The 25134-nt window shown below is 69.1% G+C and overlaps 2 protein-coding genes across 6 annotated transcripts; one reads left to right on the top strand and one right to left on the bottom strand.

Moving 5' to 3' along the window:
• Positions 1-1906: 1906 nt before the first annotated feature.
• Positions 1907-17923, bottom strand: LOC311530539 (carnitine O-acetyltransferase-like). Of its 3 annotated transcripts, none has more exons than XM_084647266.1 (14): positions 17903-17923; positions 12209-12433; positions 11674-11792; positions 11065-11118; positions 9365-9530; positions 8892-9066; positions 6775-6953; positions 6362-6462; positions 5527-5646; positions 5216-5338; positions 4886-5021; positions 3514-3576; positions 3252-3389; positions 1907-2447 (listed from the first exon to the last, which is right to left on the bottom strand). In XM_084647266.1, the coding sequence occupies exons 1-14, from the start codon at positions 17906-17908 to the stop codon at positions 2217-2219; spliced, it is 1836 nt and encodes a 611-aa protein (XP_084503392.1). In that variant the 5' UTR covers positions 17909-17923; the 3' UTR covers positions 1907-2216. The 3 variants fall into 3 exon arrangements, with proteins under 3 accessions (XP_084503392.1, XP_084503391.1, XP_084503393.1); XM_084647265.1 differs by lacking the exon at positions 17903-17923 and adding an exon at positions 13288-13375; XM_084647267.1 differs by lacking the exons at positions 5527-5646; positions 17903-17923 and adding an exon at positions 13288-13375.
• Positions 15225-25101, top strand: PPT2 (palmitoyl-protein thioesterase 2). 3 transcript variants are annotated; one of them, XM_084647270.1, is made up of 9 exons: positions 15225-15462; positions 18113-18291; positions 19306-19459; positions 20335-20430; positions 20901-21008; positions 21085-21168; positions 21695-21779; positions 22203-22257; positions 22700-25101. In XM_084647270.1, exons 2-9 carry the CDS (start codon positions 18145-18147, stop codon positions 22841-22843), a joined length of 873 nt encoding a protein of 290 aa, XP_084503396.1. In that variant the 5' UTR covers positions 15225-15462; positions 18113-18144; the 3' UTR covers positions 22844-25101. The 3 variants fall into 3 exon arrangements, with proteins under 3 accessions (XP_084503396.1, XP_084503395.1, XP_084503394.1); XM_084647269.1 differs by lacking the exon at positions 15225-15462 and adding an exon at positions 17491-17603; XM_084647268.1 differs by lacking the exon at positions 15225-15462 and adding an exon at positions 17617-17720.
• Positions 25102-25134: the final 33 nt, after the last annotated feature.

Here is a 25134-nt window from a genome sequence, read left to right as displayed (position 1 = left end):
ACCGCCTCCCCCCCCCGAACCGAGCTGGGACCCGGATCCCCCCCCCCCGCCCCCCCAGAGCCCGAGCTGCCGAGACAGGGACCCGCCAGGCAGAGACACGAGGCGTGAACAACGCGTCCCCCTCCCGCCCCGCCGCCCCCCCCAGCCCTGCCGGAGCCCCTCACTCCCGACCCCCAGCCCCCCCCAGCCCTGCCCGACCCGCAGCCCCCCCGCTCCCTGGGGCCCCTCACTCCCGCCCCGCAGCCCCCTGCACCCCACAGCCCTGCCGGGGTCCCCCACTCCCGACCCCCAGCCCCCTGCTCCCCTCACTCCTGCCCCAGAGCCCTGCCCAACCTGCAGCCCCCCCGCTCCCTGGGGCCCCTCACTCCCGCCCCGCAGCCCCCTGCACCCCGCAGCCCTGCCGGGGTCCCCCACTCCCGACCCCCAGCCCCCTGCTCCCCTCACTCCTGCCCCACAGCCCCCCCCCCAGCCCTGCCCAACCCGCAGCCCCCCCGCTCCCTGGGGCCCCTCACTCCCGCCCCGCAGCCCTGCCGGGGTCCCCCACTCCCGAACCCCAGCCCCTGCTAGCCCAGCCCTGAGGTCTCTGGGTGCAGTGAGGCGTGTGAAAGTTGGGGGCTCGTTGTTTCACACCTGCAGGTGATGAGCTGAGACCCACACAGCTCATGACACTGGTGGTTTGTGTCCTCGTATAGGGTTCCCCTGGCAATCAGGCCTGCCCCATTGCCCCAGGGCGGCTCTAGAGAGCAGCAGGGACCCTACGCTAACGAACCGGGGGAGCACGAGACCATCGCTCCCCGCTAACGAACTGGAAAGAGAGGGTTGGGGGGGTCACTGCGCCCCTGGGAAGGGGAGAGTCATGGGGGTCACTAGAAGGCACCCTCAGGAAAGGGAGGCTCGGGGTGTCCCTGGGGGCACTGCACCCCCAGGACAGTGGGATCGGGGGTCCCTAGAGGTGCTAGTGAAGGGGGGTGCAGGGGTTCACTAGGAGGCAACATGCCCCTGGGAAGAGGAGGTTCAGAAGCATCACTGGGGGTGCTGCACCCCAGGAAGGGGAGGAACAGGGGGGGCACTGTGCAGCCAGGAAGTGGGGGTTCAGGGGGTGATGGGGGGTGCTGCACCCCTGGGAAGGTGTGACGAAGTGGGACTGTTCTTAAGGTTTCCTCTGAATAGTGTGGGGGTGCCTCAGTTTCCCCTAGGCAGTTCTTAAGTATCTAGGGGGTGGGGTAAGGGTGTATGATCATTGCAGAGCCCTAGAGGGCAGGTGTGGGCAGGGGTCTGGACACAGAGAATGGCCGACACCCTGTTTCCTGGCCACTGATGGCCTGGGCCCTTCCCCCCTACAAGGTGAGAGCTAAAGGGTTGGAGAACAAAGGGATCAGGTGACCACCTGGCCCGGGAAAGGGACAAAGCCCAGAGGAGGAGGGGCTGGAGGGAGTTTCAGTTTGGGGCTGGCTGGGGCATGGAGTGAAGGGCAGATGGGGTTGTCTGGCTCACTGCCCCCCAAAATGGACCCAGCTGAGGGGTCCCGTTCTCTGCACCTACAAGCTCTGTGTTAGACCATGTTCGTGTCGTCTAATAAACCTTCTGTTTTACTGGCTGGCTGAGAGTCCCGTCTGGCTGCGGAGTTGGGGGGCAGGACCCTCTGGCTTCCCCAGGACCCCGCCTGAGCGGACTCGCTGGGGGGAAGCACACGGAGGGGCAGAGGATGCTGAATGCTCCGAGGTCAGACCCAGGAAGGTGGAGCCGGGTGAGCTGTGTGTCCTGCAGACAGGCTGCTCCCCGAGAGGAGACTCCCCCAGAGTCCTGCCCGGCTTCCTGGGGAGCAGTCCCAGAGCATCGCCCGGGGACCCCGGGACAGGAGGGGGCATTCGGGGGGGTCCCACACTCAGAGCTGACACCACAAAGCTACAAATGGCACCATGATTTTTATTCATTTTCCGTCGTCAGAAAATAAGTTAGATTTGTCTCCCCCTTGCCTGGGTGAAGGGGGATGCTGCCCCCGCCCAGAGGGAACTCTGGGTAAGGAGGGGAGCGGGCACAGCAGGGGGTTGTGGGTAAGGAGGGGAGCGGGCACAGCAGGGGATTGTGGGTAGGATGGCAGAGGACGCATAGGGGATTCTGGGTAAGGAGCGAGCGGGCACAGAAGGGGATGTTGGGTAATGGGGGCAGAGGGGGGTGGGTAAGGGGGCTGCAGAGGAGCACGTGGCGGGGGGCCGTCAGGGCTGCCCCTCCACATCCCCGCCCCCCGGGCTCTCCCCCAGCAGGCGGGCCAGCTGGTCCAGGACCCGGTGCAGGGCGCGGGCCAGGCGCCGGGCGTGGGTCTCGTGGCAGCAGTTGAAGGCCGTGATGGCGAAGTTGACGTGGGCGTCCAGCGGGTTGTAGCAGACCCCGTAGCCGTCCGGCACCTGCGGCCCGTAGACCATCAGGCAGTCGGAGCGCGAAGACACCTGGGGGGTGGCGGGGGGGAGAGCGGGGTGAGGGGGCGGCCACCCCAAGTCCCCTCCCCTGCCCACACCCGAACCTGAACCCCCACCGCCGATGACCTCCAGTGAGGGGGCAGGATGAGCCCACCGCAGCCCCCGGTGAAGGGACTCCCCCCCACACCTGGGGGGCAGGGGTCCACAGCTGCCTGGTGAGCAGCCATCGGTGGATGGCACCAGCACAGGGGGTAGCTGGGGGGCAGGGGGGGCACAGACCTGCCTGGTAACCAGCACGTAGCACGTGGTGATGGCGTAGGGGCGCTGTGGGGTGGGTAAGAGTTAGTTAGGGGGCACCGTGAGGCGGGTGAGGATTAGTTGGGGGGCACCATGGGGCAGGGGTCAGTCGGTGGGCGCTATGGGGCCGAACCTGGCCGGTGAACAGCCGGCAGTGCGTGGCGATGGCGTAGGGGCACCGGGGGGCGGGCGAGGGGTTCGTTGGGGGGTTTGTGGGGGGGCGCCGGGGGGGCGAGGGGTTCGTGGGGGGGGGCGCCGGGGGCCCGTACCTGCCCGGTGAGCAGCCGGCAGTGTGTGGCGATGGCGTAGGGGCAGCGGGGGGTGGGCGAGGGGTTCGTTGGGGGGTTCGTGGGGGAGCGCCGGGGGGGCGAGGGGTTCGTGGGGGGGCGCCGGGGGCCCGTACCTGCCCGGTGAGCAGCCGGCAGTGTGTGGCGATGGCGTAGGGGCAGCGGGGGGTGGGCGAGGGGTTCGTTGGGGGGTTCGTGGGGGAGCGCCGGGGGGGCGAGGGGTTCGTGGGGGGGCGCCGGGGGCCCGTACCTGCCCGGTGAGCAGCCGGCAGTGTGTGGCGATGGCGTAGGCCGTGTCCATGAAGATCCCCGGCAGCCGCTGCCCGTCCCCGATGGCCGCCAGCTTCAGCCCCAGCAGGTGCCGGTCGATGCCCTGCCCGGCGAGCACCTGGGGGGAGAGGGTCACAGCCCGGACGCCTGGGTCCCGGCCTCCCGCCTCCCACCACCTGGGGAGAGGGTCCCAGCCCGGACGCCGGGGTCCCAGCCCTGCGGGGGATGGGGGTTTCTCTCACCTGTTCGGTCCTGGCGCTCTGAGATTCCACGGCCGCCTGCAGCAGGGACCGCGTCTCCTCGTCCTGGGGGGCCGGGGGAGCCGGGTCAGAATGGGGGTGCTGGGGGCCAGGGGTACGGGCAGGGTGTGTGGGGAACTGCAGGGTGGGGGGACTCGTGCAAGGTGCGGAACACAGGGGGCCGTGGGGGGGACAGGATACCTGCCTGTGGGGCTCCGTGGGAGGGCAGTGGGTGGGTTGTGGGGGGCTGGTTACCTGGCTGTGGGACACGGGGGTGGGACGTGGGGGGCCAGTTAAATGTCCGCGGGACGCAGGGGGGACGTGGGGGGCCCGGTTACCTGGCCGTGGGGCGCGTCCATGGCCCGTGCCAGGCGCAGCACCGGGGGGGGGCGGGGGGGGCCGGTTACCTGGCCATGGGGCGCGTCCATGGCCCGTGCCAGGCGCAGCACTGGGGGGGCCGCGGGGGGGGGCGGTTACCTGGCCGTGGGGCGCGTCCATGGCCCGTGCCAGGCGCAGCACCGGGGGGGCCGCGGGGGGGGCCGGTTACCTGGCCGTGGGGCGCGTCCATGGCCCGTGCCAGCCGCAGCACCGGGGGGGCTGCGGGGGGGCCGCGGGGGGGGCAGGGGGGGCCGGTTACCTGGCCGTGGGGCGCGTCCATGGCCCGTGCCAGGCGCAGCACCGGGGGGCCCGTGGGGGGGGGCAGGGGGGGCCGGTTACCTGGCCGTGGGGCACGTCCATGGCCCGTGCCAGCCGCAGCACCGGGGGGGCCGCGGGGGGGGCCGGTTACCTGGCCGTGGGGCGCGTCCATGGCCCATGCCAGCCGCAGCACCGGGGGGGCCGCGGGGGGGCCGCGGGGGGGCAGGGGGGGCCGGTTACCTGGCCGTGGGGCGCGTCCATGGCCCGTGCCAGGCGAAGCACCGGGGGGGCCGCGGGGGGGGGCAGAGGGGGCCGGTTACCTGGCCGTGGGGCGCGTCCATGGCCCGTGCCAGGCGCAGCACCGGGGGGGCCGCGGGGGGGCCGCGGGGGGGGCAGGGGGGGCCGGTTACCTGGCCGTGGGGCGCGTCCATGGCCCGTGCCAGGCGCAGCACCGGGGGGGCCGCGGGGGGGGGTAGGGGGGGCCGGTTACCTGGCCGTGGGGCGCGTCCATGGCCCGTGCCAGGCGCAGCACCGGGGGGGCCGCGGGGGGGGGCAGGGGGGGCCGGTTACCTGGCCGTGGGGCGCGTCCATGGCCCGTGCCAGGCGCAGCACCGGGGGGGCCGCGGGGGGGGCAGGGGGGGCCGGTTACCTGGCCGTGGGGCGCGTCCATGGCCCGTGCCAGGCGCAGCACCGGGGGGGCTGCGGGGGGGCCGCGGGGGGGGGCAGGAGGGCCGGTTACCTGGCCGTGGGGCGCGTCCATGGCCCGTGCCAGGCGCAGCACCGGGGGGGCCGCGGGGCGCACGGCGTCCGTCCGGCCCTGGTGGAAGCGCCGCAGGGACACCACCTCGCTGGTGGCACAGAGCGAGCCGTGGGTCCTGGGGGGAGACGGGGGTCAGCCCCACACGGCCCCGCCCCACACGGCCCCCCCCACTGCCCACCCGCCCCCCAGCCTGGCCCCCCGGGGCCCCTCCCTCCCCTGCCCTCGGCCCCTCCCGCCCCTACCCCCAGCCCCCCAGCTCCGGGGCCCCTCCCTCCCCGGCCCCTCCCGCCCGGCCCCCCGGCCCCTCACCTGTAGTAGGCCAGCTGCAGCGCCACCTGGAAGAGGGAGTCGGGGCGCAGTCCCCAGCGCTTGGGGAGCCCCTGCCCGAACCCCCGGTAGGTGAAACAGCTGATGTCCAGGTCCGTGATCAGGCTGGGGGGAGAGAGATGTTAGATGGGGGGCTGGGACCCTCCGCCCCCCCAATACACACTCCCCACCCCTCTGCCCCATCCTGACCCCCTGCTCCCCAATAGCCCCCCGCCGCTCCCCAACTTTCCCCTCCCCCTTTGAACCCCCATCCTCTCCCCGCACCGGGCCCCCCAGGCCCCCCCGGCTCTCACATGTCCAGGTTCTGTTTGGCTCGCTCGATGTCCCACTGGATCTCGGGGGTGATGTAGAAATACAGCTTGGGGGGCAGGGGCAGGGGCGTCATGGGGGCGCGCGCCGTGTCGGGGTCCTTGCTGCCGGAGACCCCAGGGTCAGACGGGAGGATCCCCCCAAAATCACCATGCTGGGGGCACGACACTGCACCCCAAAAACAGCCTCCCCAGGTAGGATATTCTGCCCTCCCGCCCCCACAACTTCCCTCCCCTTCCCAAGGCAGACAGTCCCGCCCCTTTCCCCACCCCCCAGGCAGGAAGTCCCGCCCCTTTCCCCATTCCCAAAACAGGAAGTTCCGCTCCATGCGCTCACCAGTCTACTCCAGCCCCACAGAGGTGGTACAGGGGATCTCTCACCCCAATTCCACCTCCCCCCCACATGCTTCCCATTTTGGGGTCCCCCCACTGCAGGACAAAAATGGGGGATCTGGGGCTGCTGCTCCCTGAGACTGGGCCTCCAATTACCCCCCCACCAGTTCAGAGGCTCCCCAACACAGGGGTAATTTGGGGTACAGGGAATGCCACCCCATAGGGAAGGGTGAACCCCCTCACCCCATCTTGGGGAGCCCCAACATTGGCACAGTTGGGGTACTGCCTTGTGGGGAGATGAAACCCCCAAATCTCCTCCTTCTCTCCATTATAAGAGAATCCCTAATTCAGAAGAATATTCGGGGGCTGCTTTATAGGGAGATGTGACCCCAAATCCTCTGTTTCTATTGGGTCCGGCTGGCCCTGTGGGATTGATCGGGGGGTCACAGGTCTGGGGACACCCCGAATGTCCTAGTTTAGGGGTTACCAGTAATCGAGGACATGGTCGATGATGGTGGCTATGGGGGCCCCGTCGGCCACGGCCTGTTCATACAGCACCCCGCAAACGCCATCCTCCCCCACAATGAACTGGGGGCAGGGAACAAGAGAGAGAAAGAAGGCGCATGAGGGTCAGGCCAGGTCCACAAGACAGGAAATCCCACCTCTCCCCTTCCACCGTAATCCCCAAACAGGAAGTCCCGCCTCTTTACTTGTACAAAACAGGAAGTCCCACCTCCCTATACACAGTCCCACCCTTGCAGCCCAAACTAGGAAATCCCACCTCCCTCTCTACATTTTCTTCAGCGCCGGAAATTAGGAAGTCCCGCCCCCACCCAGCACTCCAACACAGGAAGTCCCGCCCCCTTGCTCCCAAAGCAGGAAGTCCCGCCCCCGCCTCACCTGCAGGGTCTTGTCGAACCAGCGGTTGCCGCTGTTGGAGTAGCTGCCGCCCCCGTGCAGCATCTGGGCGGCGACGCGGCTGGGGTAGCGCTCGTCCGACACCTTCAGCACCGGGGCGTCGAGGCAGACGGTGAAGAGGCTGCGCTGGATGCACCGGGCCGACTCCCGGTTCAGCCGGTCTGGGGCGGGGTCACCGGACGGGTCAGCCCCTCCCCCAAGCAGGATTTGAACCCAGATCCTCCCTGCTTTGGGGTCCTGCCCTTGTTACACCCCATTCACTGCTGTCCCCCGGGCGACGGGGTCCCCCTTCAGCCCCTTCCAAAGCAGGAAGTCCCGCCTCCTTTCCCCCTCCCCCGTTACGTCTGGAGATATACCTGGAGCCCCAGCCAGGTCTCCCAGGCCCGGGCCCCCCCTCCACCTCTCATGAGGTGCGGCAGGCCTGGCCCAGCTTTTGGGGTCCCCAGGACCCCCATGCCCCTCACAAGGGTCCCCCGTACCTCTCATGAGGGTGCTGTAGGCCTGGCCCCAGGTGTGCCGGTGGTCCCCAGGACCCCCATGCCCCTCACAAGGGTCCCCCGTACCTCTCATGAGGGTGCTGTAGGCCTGGCCCCAGGTGTGCCGGTGGTCCCCAGGACCCCCATGCCCCTCACAAGGGTCCCCCGTACCTCTCATGAGGGTGCTGTAGGCCTGGCCCCAGGTGTGCCGGTGGTCCCCAGGACCCCCATGCCCCTCACAAGGGTCCCCCGTACCTCTCATGAGGGTGCTGTAGGCCTGGCCCCAGGTGTGCCGGTGGTCCCCAGGACCCCCATGCCCCTCACAAGGGTCCCCCGTACCTCTCATGAGGGTGCTGTAGGCCTGGCCCCAGGTGTGCCGGTGGTCCCCAGGACCCCCATGCCCCTCACAAGGGTCCCCCGTACCTCTCATGAGGGTGCTGTAGGCCTGGCCCCAGGTGTGCCGGTGGTCCCCAGTCAGCACCCCCATGCCCCTCACAAGGGTCCCCCGTACCTCTCATGAGGGTGCTGTAGGCCTGGCCCCAGGTGTGCCGGTGGTCCCCAGGACCCCCATGCCCCTCACAAGGGTCCCCCGTACCTCTCATGAGGGTGCGGTAGGCCTGGCCCCAGGTGTGCCGGTGGTCCCCAGTCAGCACCCCCATGCCCCTCACAAGGGTCCCCCGTACCTCTCATGAGGGTGCTGTAGGCCTGGCCCCAGGTGTGCCGGTGGTCCCCAGTCAGCACCCCCATGCCCCTCACAAGGGTCCCCCGTACCTCTCATGAGGGTGCTGTAGGCCTGGCCCCAGGTGTGCCGGTGGTCCCCAGTCAGCACCCCCATGCCCCTCACAAGGGTCCCCCGTACCTCTCATGAGGGTGCTGTAGGCCTGGCCCCAGGTGTGCCGGTGGTCCCCAGGACCCCCATGCCCCTCACAAGGGTCCCCCGTACCTCTCATGAGGGTGCTGTAGGCCTGGCCCCAGGTGTGCCGGTGGTCCCCAGGACCCCCATGCCCCTCACAAGGGTCCCCCGTACCTCTCATGAGGGTGCTGTAGGCCTGGCCCCAGGTGTGCCGGTGGTCCCCAGGACCCCCATGCCCCTCACAAGGGTCCCCCGTACCTCTCATGAGGGTGCGGTAGGCCTGGCCCCAGGTGTGCCGGTGGTCCCCAGGACCCCCATGCCCCTCACAAGGGTCCCCCGTACCTCTCATGAGGGTGCTGTAGGCCTGGCCCCAGGTGTGCCGGTGGTCCCCAGTCAGCACCCCCATGCCCCTCACAAGGGTCCCCCGTACCTCTCATGAGGGTGCTGTAGGCCTGGCCCCAGGTGTGCCGGTGGTCCCCAGGACCCCCATGCCCCTCACAAGGGTCCCCCGTACCTCTCATGAGGGTGCGGTAGGCCTGGCCCCAGGTGTGCCGGTGGTCCCCAGTCAGCACCCCCATGCCCCTCACAAGGGTCCCCCGTACCTCTCATGAGGGTGCTGTAGGCCTGGCCCCAGGTGTGCCGGTGGTCCCCAGGACCCCCATGCCCCTCACAAGGGTCCCCCGTACCTCTCATGAGGGTGCGGTAGGCCTGGCCCCAGGTGTGCCGGTGGTCCCCAGGACCCCCATGCCCCTCACAAGGGTCCCCCGTACCTCTCATGAGGGTGCTGTAGGCCTGGCCCCAGGTGTGCCGGTGGTCCCCAGTCAGCACCCCCAGCGGCTCCTTGTCCGTCTTCCACGACAGCCCCCGGACACGCTGCAGCTGCAAGTGCACCTGGTCCACGGTGAGGGGGGTCCCATCGCTGTTGTACACCTCCAGCTGGAAAAACTGGGGGGCCGGGAGTCGGGTCAGCCCCCCAGCCCCGACCCAGACCCCCGGCAAACGCCCCCTTCCCCACATACAGCTCAGAGCCCCTCAGCAGTCAGCTAGCCCCACTCCCTACGTGGGCACCCCCCACTTGCCCCCACCCCGGGAACCCCAGACTCTGAGGGGGAGGTGCGGGGGGGACATACCTGGGCAGAGCGGGACTTGGGGGTGTCACTTGAGGGGGCTCTGGGGGGCACGTTTCCCAGGGGGTCCCAGGGCAGGGACAGTTTTGGGGGCCGGGTCGGGGCCCCGGGAGTACCTGGAAGTTGCGGACGACGGTGATGAAAGTGGGGGCCCGGCGCCCCGGGGTGGGCAGCAGGAGCCCGTCATGCTTGGGGCCGGGCAGGCGGCAGGAGGCGAAGAGGCGGCTGTACTGGGCCATGCACTGGGGGTGCCCCCCCCGGTACTCCACCAGCAGAGCCTGCCTGGGGGGGGGTACGTGAGACACACGGGGCAGAGCAACCCCCCCAGTCCCGCCCCGCATCGCCCCCTCCCTCACCCGCAGGGCCCCCCCAGTCCCCTCCCCGCATCACCCACTCCCTCACCCGCAGGGCCCCCCCAGTCCCCTCCCCGCATTGCCCCCTCCCTCACCCCCAGGGCCCCCCCAGTCCCCTCCCCGCATCGCCCCCTCCCTCACCCCCAGGGCCCCCCCAGTCCCCTCCCCGCATCGTCCCCTCCCCGCATCGCCCCCTCCCTCACCCCCAGGGCCCCCCCAGTCCCCTCCCCGCATCGTCCCCTCCCTGCATCGCCCCCTCCCTCACCCCCAGGGCCCCCCCAGTCCCCTCCCCGCATCGCCCCCTCCCTCACCCCCAGGGCCCCCCCAGTCCCCTCCCCGCATCGCCCCCTCCCTCACCCGCAGGGCCCCCCCAGTCCCCTCCCCGCATCGCCCCCTCCCCGCATCCCCAGGGCCCCCCCAGTCCCCTCCCCGCATCACCCCCTCCCTCACCCCCAGGGCCCCCCCAGTCCCCTCCCCGCATCGCCCCCTCCCTCACCCGCAGGGCCCCCCCAGTCCCCTCCCCGCATCGCCCCCTCCCTCACCCGCAGGGCCCCCCCAGTCCCCTCCCCGCATCGCCCCCTCCCTCACCCCCAGGGCCCCCCCAGTCCCCTCCCCGCATCGTCCCCTCCCTGCATCGCCCGCTCCCTCACCCCAAGAGCCCCCCCCAGTCCCCTCCCCGCATCGCCCCCTCCCTCACCCCCAGGGCCCCCCCAGTCCCCTCCCCGCATCGCCCCCTCCCCGCATCGCCCCCTCCCTCACCCCCAGGGCCCCCCCAGTCCCCTCCCCGCATCGCCCCCTCCCTCACCCCCAGGGCCCCCCCAGTCCCCTCCCCGCATCGCCCCCTCTCCGCATCGCCCCCTCCCTCACCCCCAGGGCCCCCCCAGTCCCCTCCCCGCATCGCCCCCTCCCCGCATCGCCCCCTCCCTCACCCCCAGGGCCCCCCCAGTCCCCTCCCCGCATCGCCCCCTCCCTCACCCCCAGGGCCCCCCCAGTCCCCTCCCCGCATCGCCCCCTCCCTCACCCCCAGGGCCCCCCCAGTCCCCTCCCCGCATCGCCCCCTCCCTCACCCGCAGGGCCCCCCCAGTCCCCTCCCCACATCGTCCCCTCCCTGCATCGCCCGCTCCCTCACCCCAAGAGCCCCCCCCCAGTCCCCTCCCCGCATCGTCCCCTCCCCGCATCGCCCCCTCCCTCACCCCCAGGGCCCCCCCAGTCTCCTCCCCGCATCGCCCCCTCCCTCACCCCCAGGGCCCCCCCGTCCTGCATCGCCCCCTCCCTCACCCGCAGGGCCCCCCAGTCCCGCCCCGCATCGCCCCCTCCCTCACCCCAAGAGCCTCCCCTACCGCCTGGGTCCCATATAGCCCCTCCCCTCCCCCTCCCACCAAACTCTGATATCTAGTCCCCCAATAGAACCCCCCTTCTCCCAACCCTCCCCCGCTGTGGGGGGGGGGGGGTCAGGCACTTACTGATCAATCTTAGCCTTGAAATCCAGCACCCCTGCGATGAGCTTCGCTGCAAACCTGGGGTGGGGGGGCGGGAGGGGAGTCACAGATCCACCGGTGCCCCTCACTCCCGACCCGCAGCCCCCTGCCAGCCCATCCCTGGGCTTCCCCCACCCTGCCGGTGCCCCTCACTCCCGACCCGCAGCCCCCTGCCAGCCCAGCCCTGGGTTTCCCCCACCCTGCCGGTGCCCCTCACTGCCGACCCGCAGCCCCCTGCCAGCCCATCCCTGGGCTTCCCCCACCCTGCCGGTGCCCCTCACTCCCGACCCGCAGCCCCCTGCCAGCCCAGCCCTGGGTTTCCCCCACCCTGCCGGTGCCCCTCACTCCCGACCCGCAGCCCCCTGCCAGCCCAGCCCTGGGTTTCCCCCACCCTGCCGGTGCCCCTCACTCCCGACCCGCAGCCCCCTGCCAGCCCAGCCCTGGGTTTCCCCCACCCTGCCGGTGCCCCTCACTGCCGACCCACAGCCCCCTGCCAGCCCATCCCTAGGCTTCCCCCACCCTGCCGGTGCCCCTCACTCCCAACCCACAGCCCCCTGCCAGCCCATCCCTGGGCTCCGCCTCCCCGATACCCACCGGAGCTGCCCCCTCCAGTCGCTGTAGTCCTGTTTGGGGAGCACGACGGCCGGGCTGGAGTGGACGGTGAGGGGTAAGCGGCTCTCCAGATACGCGCTCTGCACCCACCAATCCGAGAGCTGGGGGTGGGGGGCGGGGAGGACAGACCAAGGTTAGAATCGGGGCTGGGGGTCATGGGGCCTTTGACCTGAGCTCCCCCTGTTGCTCCTCCCCCCCAGGCTGAGACCTGGCACAACCTCATTGCACTGATGGGGCTGAGCAGCATCACCACCAGGGAGCGCTGTCCCGGGACAGCCCTCCCAGCCAGGTCCCTCCCATCCCCTTCCGCCTGGGTCTCCTTCCCCGGATGCCGGGGTTCCCACCCCGTGTTCCCCGCGAAAAGCTCCAGGGACCCTCACAGGACTCCTGGGTTCCCCCACCTTTCACCCCTCCCCCCAAACTCCTGGGTTCTGCCTGCTCCCAGCCCTGCCCAGGACTCCTGGGTTCCCCACCCAGCTCCCTAACCCCCGGACGCCTGGGTTCCCCCCAGCTCTACCCAGTTCTCCATGCGGGCGGCTCTGCGCTCCAGCTGGGCCTGCAGCCGCGCCCCCTCCCCGCCGGGCGCCCCGAACTCCTGCACCAGCTGCCGGGTTTCCTCCAGCTCCTCGGGCGTGACCAGCACCTCCAGCGAGCGCAGGTACCGCTCCAGCGTCTGGGCCAGCGGGGGCACGGGCTGCCGGGGCAGCGGGAAGGACGAGGCCAGGCCTCGCGCCGGGGGCCGCTGCGGGACAGGAAAGGCTCGAAGGCACCAAGGACAAGGGGCACCCGCCGCCCTGGGGCAACTGCAACTGCCCCCGGGAAGTCTCCAGTGTACCGGCTGGAACCCGGCAACCCGCAGCCCCCCCGGGGCTCCCCCTGGCCGCCAGCTCGCCCAGCCCCCCCCGGGGCTCCCCCCGGCCGCCCCGCCCCCCCCGGGGCTCCCCCCGGCAACCCGCAGCCCCCCCGGGCTCCCCCCGGCCCCCCCGGGCTCCCCCCGGCCGGCCGGCCCCCCCGGGGCTCCCCCCGGCCCCCCCGGGCTCCCCCCGGCAACCCGCAGCCCCCCCGGGGCTCCCCCCGGCCGCCAGCTCGCCCAGCCCCCCCGGGGCTCCCCGGGGCTCCCCCCGGCCGCCCGCTCGCCCAGCCGCCCCGCCCCTCCCCCGGGCTCCCCCCGGCCACCCGCGGCCCCCCCGGGCTCCCCCCGGCCCCCCCGCCCCTCCCCCCGGCCCCCCCGGCCGCCCGCTCGCTAAGTGGGGGTGCCGCGACCCTCCACCTCAGCGGCGGGGTTGCAGAGGCAGCGGGGGACCCCGGCCAGCTGCAGCCGCCTGCCGGGGGGGGTCCCCGCCGCCGTGAACCTGCCATGGGGACCGCTGGCAAGGTGGGGGGGTCCCGCTCCCAAAGCGGCCAAGGCAACAGCCCCCCCCCCGCCCCCCCGGGCCCGAGTTGCGGGCGTCAAGGCTGCGGCTGCAGCAAACCCCTGGCGGGGGCCGCTCCGCAAAAGCGCCCGCGGGGGCCCCGCAAAGCCGCCCCCCCCCCGCAGGTTTGCAGCCCAGCAGCTGTTTGCAACGGGCCCCCCCCCCGCCGCCCCCGCCCACTCACCGGGGCGCGCGACCCCGCAGCTCGCCAGGGCTGCAAGAGGAACCTCCAGCGCCCCATGCCCGGGGCGGGGGGGGCGGCTCGGCCGGGGGGGGGCGGCTCGGCCGGGGGGGGGCGGCCCTGACCCGGCTGCAATCCGCGGGCAGGAAGCCGACGCCGCTGCGGGGCCTGGTTGCGGGGGCGGGCCGGCAGGGGGCGCTGCTGCAAAGACCCTCCGGGGCGCCCCTCCCCCAACGCAGCCCTCAACGGGGGGAGGGCGGGGCACCCGGACGCCTGGGTTCTCTCCCCAGCGGGGGGAGGGGAGGGGAGGGGCAGCTAGTGGGTTGGAGCGGGGGTGGGGGCTGGGAGCCAGGACACCTGGGTTCTCTCTCCAGCTGGGCCGCAGACCGTCTTTGGGACTTTGGCCCAATCACGGAATCACTCCCTGCCTCAGTTTCCCCAAGTGGGGATAATGATCCTTCCTGTGTCTAGTGAGACTGCGAGCTCCTGGGCTCAGGGGACCAGCTCTCACTGAGTCACACCCCGGCGCGACGGGGCCCTGATCCCGGCCAGAGTCTGTACAGCGCCCGGCGCGACGGGGCCCTGATCCCGGCCAGAGTCTGTACAGCGCCCGGCGCGACGGGGCCCTGATCCCGGCCAGAGTCTGTACAGCGCCCGGCGCGACGGGGCCCTGATCCCGGCCAGAGTCTGTACAGCGCCCGGCGCGACGGGGCCCTGATCCCGGCCAGAGTCTGTTCAGCGCCCGGCGCGACGGGGCCCTGATCCCGGCCAGAGTCTGTACAGCGCCCGGCGCGACGGGGCCCTGATCCCGGCCAGAGTCTGTTCAGCGCCCGGCGCGACGGGGCCCTGATCCCGGCCAGAGTCTGTACAGCGCCCGGCGCGACGGGGCCCTGATCCCGGCCAGAGTCTGTACAGCGCCCGGCGCGACGGGGCCCTGATCCCGGCCAGAGTCTGTACAGCGCCGGGCGCGACGGGGCCCTGATCCCGGCCAGAGTCTGTACAGCACCTGGCGCGACGGGGCCCTGATCTTGGTCAGAGTCTCTGCAGCACCTGGCATGACGGGGCCCTGATCCCGGCCAGAGTCTGTACAGCGCCCGGCGCGACGGGGCCCTGATCCCGGCCAGAGTCTGTACAGCGCCGGGCGCGACGGGGCCCTGATCCCGGCCAGAGTCTGTACAGCGCCCGGCGCGACGGGGCCCTGATCCCGGCCAGAGTCTGTACAGCGCCCGGCGCGACGGGGCCCTGATCCCGGCCAGAGTCTGTACAGCACCTGGCGCGACGGGGCCCTGATCTTGGTCAGAGTCTCTGCAGCACCTGGCATGACGGGGCCCTGATCCCGGCCAGAGGCTGTACAGCACCCGGCGCGACGGGGCCCTGATTTTGGCCAGGGCTCCCATTATGACCCTAGGACTGAGCCAGTGTAATTTGTGTTCCCCTTTTCTTGGGCCTTGGAAAGGAACCAGACTCAGGTTTTCGCTCCGTGACACCCTGGGAAGGTTGACACGGCCCCTGGAAAGTCCCGGCCAGGCCTCAACCCTTCGTCTCAGCCTCTTCCCTGAGCTCTCACTGGTCATGGGCACGTCCAGAGCTGGTTCATGCTTTCCACCGGCGCTTTGTGTCATGGGGTTAGCATGGGGTGAGCGTCAGTAAACCCCACTCCCCTCCCAGCACCAGGGAGAGAACCCAGGAGTCCTGGTGCCGAGCCCCCACCAGATCTAACACCAGCCCGCACTCCCCTCTCCGGGCACTTGACACATTTGAGTGACCGTCTGAGGAAAAAGAACAGGAGGACTCGTGGCACCTTAGAGACTAACCAATTTATTTGAGCATGAGCTTTCATGGGCTACAGCTGAGCATTCGTGAGCATCCGATGCAGTGAGCCATAGCCCATGAAAGCTCACGCTCAAATAAATGTGTTACTCCCTAAGGTGTCACGAGTCCTCCTGTTCTTTTTGCGGATACAGACTAACACAGCTGCTACTCTGAAGTCTGAGGAAGTTTCTGATCTGGTGTGGAGCCCGGTTCCCCTTTGCGATCCCGGTTCCCCTTTGCGATCCCGGTCCCAGTCGGAGGGAAATGAAACCCAGCTGGTGGTGAAGATCTGGCTGAAAAAGCCACAGCGGGGCTGGGTCGGACCAGACCCGAGCCGGCCAGCCCCGCGGAGCGCTGCCCGGAGAGGTAAGGACCGGCCCAGCCCTATTATTGGGCTAGTGGTCGTTAATATCTGTTCACTGACTCACCTTTGTATTTTCGCTACCTCGCGATTAACGAACCGAGCTCAGAGTTAGCAGGGTTCCCAGGCACATATCAGCGCAGGCCTCGGAATTGATGCAACTCTCTCTGAGCAAACGACCTCTTCTTACTGCTCCTCAGCAGCGCTGTCTTTCCTACTATCTGATTATTTCGCTGATAAATACAGCGGCGTAGGCATGAGGTCATTGGACAGGCCCAGACTCCCTCTGATCCGGAATAGATGTGGTGAGATCCAGCGTTGTATTCCTGGGTAGGGTCTAGAGCTCTGAGCTGGTCGGGCAGAAAGACTCATGAGCGTTTCTTCATCAAACTCCATTTTATTATCACCATCGTTAACGTATCGGACGAGTCATTAATGCGGCGATTTCCTCAGACTCGTTTGCATCGATCTGGGGATCTCTCTGTTCTGCGCAGAGCCGGCGAGTTCTTTCCTTCTCTTCTGGCCCCGGTCGTGCGGCGGCCGACTCGACGGTTGTCTCGGAAAGGGACCCGTCGGCCACCCGTCCTCTTCTGCTTGAGTCGACGCATCGGTTTATTCGCTACACGCGTGTGCCGTAATTAATGAGGCTTTTTCGTCAGGCTTTGCAGTGCCCCTGGGGTTTGGTGGCTGGACACAGAGTCAGTAATGCGTCTTGGTTTCCGCGGCCTCGGCTCTATTTCACTACCCAGGCGCTGGCGGCTGGTAACTGCGCCGGGCGTGCAGCTGTCGCCTGCCGTTACCGTGCGCTTTGCCACGTTTGTGTTGAGACCAGAGGGTTGATTCGAGCCGGCAGCCGCCGGTGCGTCAGCCCCTGTCTTGTGATGGGTCCTGTGGCTCTGGCCGGGGGCCGACCCGGTCATCGCGCCGGCGGGGCTCCGTCTTTCGGACCAGTACGGCATCCCTCCGGAGTGGTGCTAACTCCCGGCCCGCCCGGGCAGCCGGCTGGCGTGGGAGTCTTAGGTGATTCTCGCATCAGGTGACCAGATAGCAAGTGTGCAAAATCGGGACGGGGTGGGGGGCAATAGGAGCCTATATAAGAAAAGCCCCCAAAATCTGGACTGTCCCTTTCAAATCGGGACGTCTGGTGACCCTGTTCTCGTGGGACCCCTGACACTCACGGCTTTGACTGGCTCCCGCCCCGTTACCGCTCGGGAGACGGCGCCAAACGAATGCGGGAGCCCACGGCGGGAGGGCCTGGCTCGTGTCCCGGCCGTGTTAGTATCAGGGGCTGTGATCCCCCCTTGTGCCCAGCGATTTCTCGGCCTGCAGGGCAGAGGGGCTGGAACTAGGGGGGCTGGGGGACGGACGCACCCCCAGCTTGACAGGGTTTCCATCCTCCCTGGGGGTCCGGCTTGGTTCAGTGACTCTCAGCCCCCCACGGTACCCACACAGCCAAGGCCCCTGCTCCGGGCCGGCTCCGCAGGGCTCTGCCTGGGGCAAGTTCCGGCTTTTCCCGGGTTTCCCCTTCTCCCTCCCGGCCTCTCCAGCGGCCCTTGACAAGCCCTTCCCCGGCGCCCAGTGTTTGCCCTGCAAGCGGGCTCGCGTGCCAGCTCCTGGAGAGCGGGCCGGGAGCCAGGACACCTGGGTTCTCTCCCAGCTCTGGGGGGGGGCTGGGACCCAGGACGCCTGGGTTCTCTCCCAGCTCTGCGGGGGCTGGGACCCAGGACGCCTGGGTTCTCTCTTGGCTCTGGGAGGGGGGGCCGGGAGCCAGGACGCCTGGGTTCTCTCCCGGCTCTGGGAGGGGAGTGCGGGCTAGTGTATTAGAGTGGGGGCGGGGCTCGGAGCCAGGACTCCTGGGTTCTTTCTTTCCCCAGCTGGGTGGGGCAGGCTGTAAGCCAGGACTCCTGGGTTCTTTCTCTCCCCAGCTCTGGGAGGGGAGCGGGGGCTGGTGGGTTAGAGCAGGGGGGTCTGGGAGCCAGGACTCCTGGGTTCTCTGCCAGCTCCGGCGGGGGGCATCCAGGGCGGGGGGGCCGTGGAATTCTCAGACTCCGTTGCTAGGGAAGCCTGCGCGGTTGCCGGGGCCGACTTCCGGAACTGACGCGGGGGGGGGCGCGGGAAGTAAACAAGGGACCGGCCGGATCGCGGGGTGAGATCCGCCCCCCGGCCGTGGGGGAGGGGCCGCCGCTGTGCATTCAAGGGGGGCCGGGGAGAGGACCCAGGCGTCCTGGCCCCTGAAAGAGGGAGGGGCTGAAATCCCCCCGGGGTACGGGGGATTTTGGGGTCCTCTCCGGAGCCCCCGGGTGCATTACGGGGGACCCGGCTGGCTGCAGGGGGGCAAAGCGGGGGGGGCACAGAGGCGGGGGGGCTAGAAAGTTTGCAGTGGGGGTGACCCTCAAAGGGCCCCTTCTCCGTAGCGGGGGGGGCTGAGAAAGGGGGTGAACTGACCTGCATTGCACCCCCACTGGGAGCCGGACTCCTGGGTCCCACCCCGGCGCGGGGAGGGGCGGAAAGGGGGGGGGTCTAGTGCTTAGGGGGTGGGGCTGGGAGCCCGGACGCCTGGGTTTTCTCCCCCCTGCTTGCAAAACGGGGGTGCAGTGGAGGGGGAGGTGAATTTGGGGGGGTGCACCTTAAACTGTCTCTCTCTCTCCTGCCCAGACCCCCCTGCGCCTTGGTGGGATTCCAGGACGATGAGCCAACCCCAGAGGATCTGGGGGACGCTGGCCCCCCTCTTCCTCCTCCTCCCCCTCGGCGCCGCCTACAAGCCGGTCGTGGTCGTGCACGGCCTTTTCGACAGCCCCTCGGACTTCAGCCCGCTGCTGCACTTCATCAACCAGGTCCGCCGGACGCCTGGGTCCCCACCCCGGGCGCCTGGGTCTCTCCCCGGCTCGTGGGGCCTAGTGGTTAGAGCGGGGGGGGGCTGGGAGCCAGGACTCCTGGGTTCTCTCCCAGCTGTGGGCGGGACAGGGGCAGATGAGCAGAGGGTGGATTTTGCCAGCCCCAGCCCAGCTGACTCAGGTAGAAAAACAACCCAGAGACACCCTTGGCGTGAGGGGAACATGGGCAGTGGGGTGTAGTAGTTAGACCAGATATTCAGCACTCTGGGTTCTCTCCCCGGCTCTGGGAAGGGAGTGGGGTCTGGTGGGTTAGAGGAAGGGGGGGCTGGGAGCCAGGACTCCTGGGTTCTCTCCCGGCTCCACTCTGGGGGCTCAGAGCAGGGTGGGGCTCGGATGCCTGGGTTCCATTCCCCACGCACTGTGTGACCTCAAGCACGTCCTTCCTCGCTCCCTGCCTCAGTTTCCCTCCTGTAACACAGACTGGGCCTGGCAGGCGGCTTGAGTCTGTCTGAGTGCAAAGTTTGTTTTAAACTCTGAAGATAAATGCCAAGTGAAATCAGTTCTCTCCAACCCCCCCCCACGCAGGAATCAACAGAGCTGTGGGGGGAGGCCAGGGCTGGGCTTGCAGGGGGCTGCGGGTCGGGAGTGAGGGGCACCAGCGGAGCAGGGGGCTGCGGGTCGGGAGTGAGGGGCACCGGCAGGGCTGGGGGGGGCCCAGGGCCGGGCTGGCAGGGGGCTGCGGGTCGGGAGTGAGGGGCACCGGCAGGGCTGGGGGGGGCCCAGGGCCGGGCTGGCAGGGGGCTGCAGGTCGGGAGTGAGGGGCACCGGCAGGGCTGGGGGGGGCCCAGGGCCGGGCTGGCAGGGGGCTGCGGGTCGGGAGTGAGGGGCACCGGCAGGGCTGGGGGGGCCCAGGGCCGGGCTGGCAGGGGGCTGCGGGTCGGGAGTGAGGGGCACCGGTGGAGCAGGGGGCAGGGCTGGGCTGGCTGGGCTCTTACCCGTCTCTCCCTGGCACAGACCCACCCGGGCACCAACGTGACGGTCGTGGATCTCTTTGACCACAGCCAGAGCCTGAAGCCGCTCTGGGTGCAGGTGGAGGGTTTCCGACGGGCCATTTCGCCCATCATGCAGAACGCGGCCAACGGGGTGCATCTCATCTGCTACTCGCAGGGTACGTCCGGCCCCAGGGGCCCGGGTACCCACCCAGGCTGGGAGAGCCGGGGGGCTCGCGGGTCGGGAGCGAGGGGTGCCGGGGGGCTGCGGGTCGGGAGTGAGGGGCGCCGGGGGGCCGGGGGGCTGCGGGTCGGGAGCGAGGGGCGCCGGGGGGCTGCGGGTCGGGAGCGAGGGGCGCTGGGGGGCCGGGGGCCTGCGGGTGGGGAGCGAGGGGTGCCGGGGGGCTGCGGGTCAGGAGCGAGGGGTGCCGGGGGGCTGCGGGTCGGGAGCGAGGGGCGCCGGGGGGCCGGGGGGCTGCGGGTCGGGAGCGAGGGGCGCCGGGGGGCTGCGGGTGGGGAACGAGGGGCGCCGGGGGGCCGGGGGGCTGCGGTACGGGAGCGAGGGGCGCCGGGGGGCTGCGGGTGGGGAACGAGGGGCGCCGGGGGGCCGGGGGGCTGCGGGTCGGGAGTGAGGGGCGCCGGGGGGCTGCGGGTCGGGAGCGAGGGGCGCCGGGGGGCCGGGGGGCTGCGGGTCGGGAGCGAGGGGCGCCAGCGGGCCGGGGGGCTGCGGGTGGGGAGCGGGGGGCTGCGGGTCGGGAGTGAGGGGCGCCGGGGGGCCGGGGGGCTGCGGGTCGGGAGCGAGGGGCGCCAGGGGGCTGCGGGTCGGGAGTGAGGGGCGCCGGCGGAGCTGGGGGGCTGAGGGGGGGTCTGGCTTTGGTGCCTCCCCCTGCTGCTCACCGTCGGAATTGCACTCTGCCCCCTGAGGCCGACCTGGACCCAGGCGATGGGGGCAGGTTTTGTTTGTCTCCCCCAGTGGTGGTAGGGGGATGTGCAGGGTTCTTCCCCCCCCCCCACCAGCATCAGAGCGACCCCCCGCATTTCTCCCTCTCCCTAGGGGGGCTCATCTGCCGAGCTCTGCTCTCCACGATGCCTGATCACAACGTCGACACCTTCATCTCTCTGTCCGCCCCCCAGATGGGGCAGTACGGCGGTGAGGGGCACCGGGGGGGCTCTGGGTTGGGAGTGAGGGGGGCTGGAGGGTCGGGGGGGCTGCAGGTTGGGAGTGAGGGGTGCTGGGGGGCCAGGGGGGCTGCAGGTCTGCAGGTCAGGAGTGAGGGGCGCCGGGGGGGGCGTGGGTCGGCAGTGAGGGGCGCCGGGGGGGCCGTGGGTCGGCAGTGAGGGGTGCTGGGGGGCCGGGGGGGCTGCGGGTTGGCAGTGATGGGGCTGGGGGTCTGCAGGTCAGGAGTGAGGGGCGCCGGGGGGGCCATGGGTCGGCAGTGAGGGGCGCCGGGGGGGCCGTGGGTCGGCAGTGAGGGGTGCTGGGGGGCCGGGGGGGCTGCGGGTTGGCAGTGATGGGGCTGGGGGTCTGCAGGTCAGGAGTGAGGGGCGCCGGGGGGGCCGTGGGTCGGCAGTGAGGGGCGCCGGGGGGCCGAGGCCCGTCTGACTCCCTGCCCCCTGCAGACACCCGGTACCTGCGCTGGCTGTTCCCCAGGTACGTGAAGTCCAACCTCTTCCGGTTCTGCTACACCCACCTGGGCCAGGACGTCTCCATCTGCAACTACTGGAATGGTGAGTCGGGGGCGGGCGGGGCCGGGCGGGGCCTCGGGGCCCCTCCCCAGACTCTGACCCCCCTCCTGCCTTCCAGACCCACATCACCGGGACCTTTATCTCAACACCAGCAACTTCCTCGCCCTGCTCAACAGTGAAAGGGTTAATCCCAACGCCACAGGTAAGGGAGGGCGCCCCTCGCTCCCGACCCGCAGCCCCCCGGCGCCCCTCACTCCCGACCCCTGGCCCCCCGGCGCCCCTCACTCCCGACCCGCAGCCCCCCGGCCCCCCGGCGCCCCTCGCTCCCGACCCACAGCCCCCCGGTGCCCCTCACTCCCAACCCGCAGCCCCCCGGCCCCGTGGCTCCCCGGCGCCCCTCGCTCCCGGCTCCCCGGCGCCCCTCGCTCCCGACCCCCGGCCCCCCGGCGCCCCTCGCTCCCGACCCGCAGCCCCCCGGCCCCCCGGCGCCCCTCGCTCCCGACCCGCAGCCCCCCGGCCCCCCGGCGCCCCTCGCTCCCGACCCCCCGGCGCCCCTCGCCCTCAGCCCCCCTTCTCCCCAGCATGCCTCGCTCCCGGCCCCCCGGCCTCGCCAGCGCCCCTCGCTCCCGACCCGCAGCCCCCTGTTTCTCTAGGCTGGTCCTTGCAGGGTGGGGTGTTCGCAGCTGGGGTCCCCCTACCCCCCATAACTCCCCTCCCCGTGCCCCCAGCCTGGAAGAGGAATCTCGTGCGGATCCAGAAGCTGGTTCTGGTCGGGGGTCCGGACGACGGGGTCATCACGCCCTGGCAGTCCAGGTGAACGCGCCGGGGGGAGATCGGGGGCCCTGGGAGCGTTGCTGTGGGAGCCAGGGATGATTTATGGGGGCCATAGAAAGGGGGCACTGGAAGTTGGGGGGGTGAATTTGGGGGGCCTGTGGGGGGCTGTCCTGGGAAGTGGGAGGGTTCACAGCTGGGCTGTGGTGGGAAGGGTGGGGTGCAGAGGGGGAGGGGATATGATGAAGTTTGGGGGCCAGCGCAGGATTTGGGGAGCCAGGAGAACCTGCAGTTAGGGGGGACCCCCAGTGGGGGAGATTTGGGGGGGTGGGGAGGGTGCCAGGTGCTGGGGGATAACAGAAATTGGGGGCCGGCCCAGGGCTGGGTGTGCAGCTCCCTGCGACCTGGGCACCCCCCAATAAATGACCCCTCAGTAACCCCCCCACCTCATTCCCCCCCAAACAGCCTCTTCGCTTTCTACAACCTCAACGAGACGGTGATGGACATGGAGCAGCAGCTGGTGAGGCCTGGGAGGGGAGTGGGGGCTGGTGGGTTAGAGCCGGGGGGGGCTGGGAGCCAGGACTCCTGGGTTCTCTCCCCGGCTGTGGGAGGGGAGTGGGGCCTGGTGGGTTAGAGCCGGGGGGCTGGGAGCCAGGACTCCTGGGTTCTCTCCCCGGCTGTGGGAGGGGAGTGGGGGCTAGTGAGTTAGAGCCGGGGGGGGGCTGAGAGCCAGGACTCCTGGGTTCTCTCCCCGGCTGTGGGAGGGGAGTGGGGGCTGGTGGGTTAGAGCCGGGGGGCTGGGAGCCAGGACCCCTGGGTTCTCGTGTCTCGGGCCCTGATGCACAGCGGGACGGGGTCGGGGGGCTGGAGGGGGCAGGGGGGTCTCTCTGTATTACGCTGTCTGACTCTCGCCTGTCTCTGATTTCCCCCCCCATATACCCGACCCCCCCCATCCCTGCCAGGTTTACCTGCAGGACAGCTTCGGGCTGAAGACGCTGGATGCCCGCGGTGCCATCACCCGGTGCCTGGTGCCCGGGGTGCCCCACACGGCCTGGCACTCCAACCGCACCGTCTACGAGGCCTGCCTGGCCCCCTGGCTCTCCTAGCCCGGGGAGGACGGGGGGGCACCCCGCCTTTTCAATTGCAACCCTCCAGGCCACACCACCCTGTTTGGGTGTTTGGAGCAGGAGGTTTCCTCGGGGAGGGTCCGGGGGGCTGGAATTGCGGGGGAGGCTGGGAATGGGACGTTGGGAAGATAGGGTCCTGGGGGGCGGCTGGGGTCCTTTTCCCGGTCAGAAAACGATTGTAAAAGATTTGGGGGGTGACGGGGTTTGAACCGGCCCATAGTTCATATCATGGCTGCCTGGTTGTGGGGGGCTGCCCTGGGAGGGCTCAGTTTGGGGGTGACTCAGCCCCCCCAGCCAGGCAGGTTCCAGTATTAACCCTTTCGTGCCCGGCACAAGGGGACCAACCGAGCTGCCATGTTCGTGTGGGACTCAGGGATTTCAGGGGGGCTTCAGAGCTCCACTGTTGTACCCCCAAAACCAGACCCAACCCCGTCTTAGCTCAGGGGAGGGGGAGGGAGTGGATCCCCAAAAGGGGGAATATTGGGGTACTTGACATTTGGGGGTTCACAGAACTTTTTAGGTACGTTTCCAGATGAGGCAGTGTGGGGGTTCCATTGAATTTGGGAGTGGAAAATTGGGGGGACGGATGAGTGTAAGGGGATTTGGGGAACTCCCTAGAGACTCTGCAGTACCCCCACACTGGGGTCAAGGATTTGAGGGGTGACTAGGAAGGATTTGGGGGTTCGCTATGGGGAATATTAGACATGGGAGCCCAAACTTTGGGGTGCCAAAGATGGATGTGGATTCAACTGGGGAACTTAGTTGAACCCCAAGGCTTGGAAAGAGGCATCAGCTGCAATTGGGGGGTTCAGTTTTAGGGCCTTGAGGGTGGTTTTGGGGTGACCAAATTTGGGGGTTGCATTTCCAGGAGACAGTTTGGGGCTGTGGGTTTTGGGGTGTCTAGGAGACCTGCTGGTTGGGGTCAGCAGGAATTGTGCGTTATATTTTGGGGTTCACGTTGCAGCACCTGGTTCTTGGCTCTGGGAAGTTTGGGGTCATTGGGACATTTGCATGAATTTTAGAGGTTCACTTATTTTAGTAGTTAAGGGCTGTTGATATTGGGGGTCACTAGAGAATTTGCTTGTAGTTTGGGGGTTCACTCCCCTTAAGGGAGTTCACGTGGACTGAGTTAAGTACATTGGCCTATGTTAGAGGTTCATTCAGTGGGTTGAGTTTTCGGGAACCACTTAAATTGGGGGGGTCACTAGAAATTTTCATGACTTGTAGGGACTCAGGGTTAAGTTTTGGGGCTCCCTGCCTGTGAAGACTGCTAGTTTTGGGGGTCACTAGAGGTTTTGTATTAATTCATCGGGTGATTCAGTTCAGGGAACTCCATTTATTTGGGGGTTTGCTGGAATTTTTGGGGTGTTTTAGGAGTGGTAATTTGGGGGTGGCTGGTTTTGCATGTTATTGGGGTTATTTTTATAAACGGCTGGAGACTTGGACCCTGAGTTCAGGGGTTCTAGGATAATTTTGGGGGGCTGCTGGGGGTTAATGGGACATTATGGGGGTGTCATTAGTTATAAGGTTCAGTTCAATTCTCGGTAGCACATTGTCAGTATTGGGGTACTAGGCTGTATTGCAGGGCGCGATTCCTGCATTTTCTGATCCAGGTGTTTTGGGGGGGCCCGCACCTTTGCAATCTAGGGGTGTATTGGGGTAATTGCAGAGCTGGCTGCATCTGACTTGAAATTTGGGGCTGCAGGTGTCTGGGGTACTTTGAATTTTGGGGTGCTGTGCACAGTTGGGGTGACTGGGCAATTGACTTGGGGGTGCAGGTTTGGGAGTCCAGCTGCCTTTGGGGGGGCCCAGCATCATGGGGGCCCTAGTTTGAGGGGGCTTCAGATTGATGTGGGGGTGCCAGACTGATTTTGGGGGGGCTAGAGCCCAGAGGGTCAGCGTGACCAGGACACAAAATTTGGGGGTGCAGGAGCACAATCTTTGAGGGGGGGTCTCTGCAGCCCCCAATTCTGAGACCCCCGTTTCTCACAGAGGGGGGCTGTTTGGGGCTCCCTGACTGGTATGTAAAATATTGGGGTCCCCAGGCCCCGCCCCCTGTGCGGATGTTTAATATTTATGGAGCTGCGGGGGGGGGGGGCTGTCTGCCTGGGAACCCCGCTGTGCCCCCCGCCCCCGGGGAGACGTATCATGGTGGGGGGGGGGTCAGTGTTACACCCCCGATTCCGGCCTCCATTTCCTGTGTATTTATAATAATAAAAGCACTTTGTTCCCCAGTGTGGGTGTGTGGGTTTCCTTGGGGGGGGGGGAGA

The sequence above is a fragment of the Lepidochelys olivacea genome, assembly GCF_965140295.1.
Source record: "Lepidochelys olivacea isolate rLepOli2 genome assembly, chromosome: 14".
NCBI classification, from domain to species: Eukaryota; Metazoa; Chordata; order Testudines; family Cheloniidae; genus Lepidochelys; species Lepidochelys olivacea.
The sequence above is the reverse complement of the archived record's forward strand: the minus strand, read 5'-3'. Positions and strand labels throughout refer to the sequence as shown.

Bases quoted from the DNA above. Each gene is read 5' to 3' on its own strand.
- LOC311530539 (XM_084647265.1), bottom strand. From the start codon at position 13,344: ATGGGGCGCTGGAGGTTCCTCTTGCAGCCCTGGCGAGCTGCGGGGTCG. The intron at 11,119-11,673 runs GTGGGTATCGGG...CCCCCACCCCAG, and splicing joins GACTGGAGGGGGCAGCTCCG to GTTTGCAGCGAAGCTCATCG. The intron at 9,067-9,364 runs GTACTCCCGGGG...CCGGCCCCCCAG, and splicing joins CCGTCGTCCGCAACTTCCAG to TTTTTCCAGCTGGAGGTGTA.
- PPT2 (XM_084647270.1), top strand. From the start codon at position 18,145: ATGAGCCAACCCCAGAGGATCTGGGGGACGCTGGCCCCCCTCTTCCTC. The intron at 20,431-20,900 runs GTGAGGGGCACC...TGCCCCCTGCAG, and splicing joins CCAGATGGGGCAGTACGGCG to ACACCCGGTACCTGCGCTGG. The intron at 22,258-22,699 runs GTGAGGCCTGGG...CATCCCTGCCAG, and splicing joins TGGACATGGAGCAGCAGCTG to GTTTACCTGCAGGACAGCTT.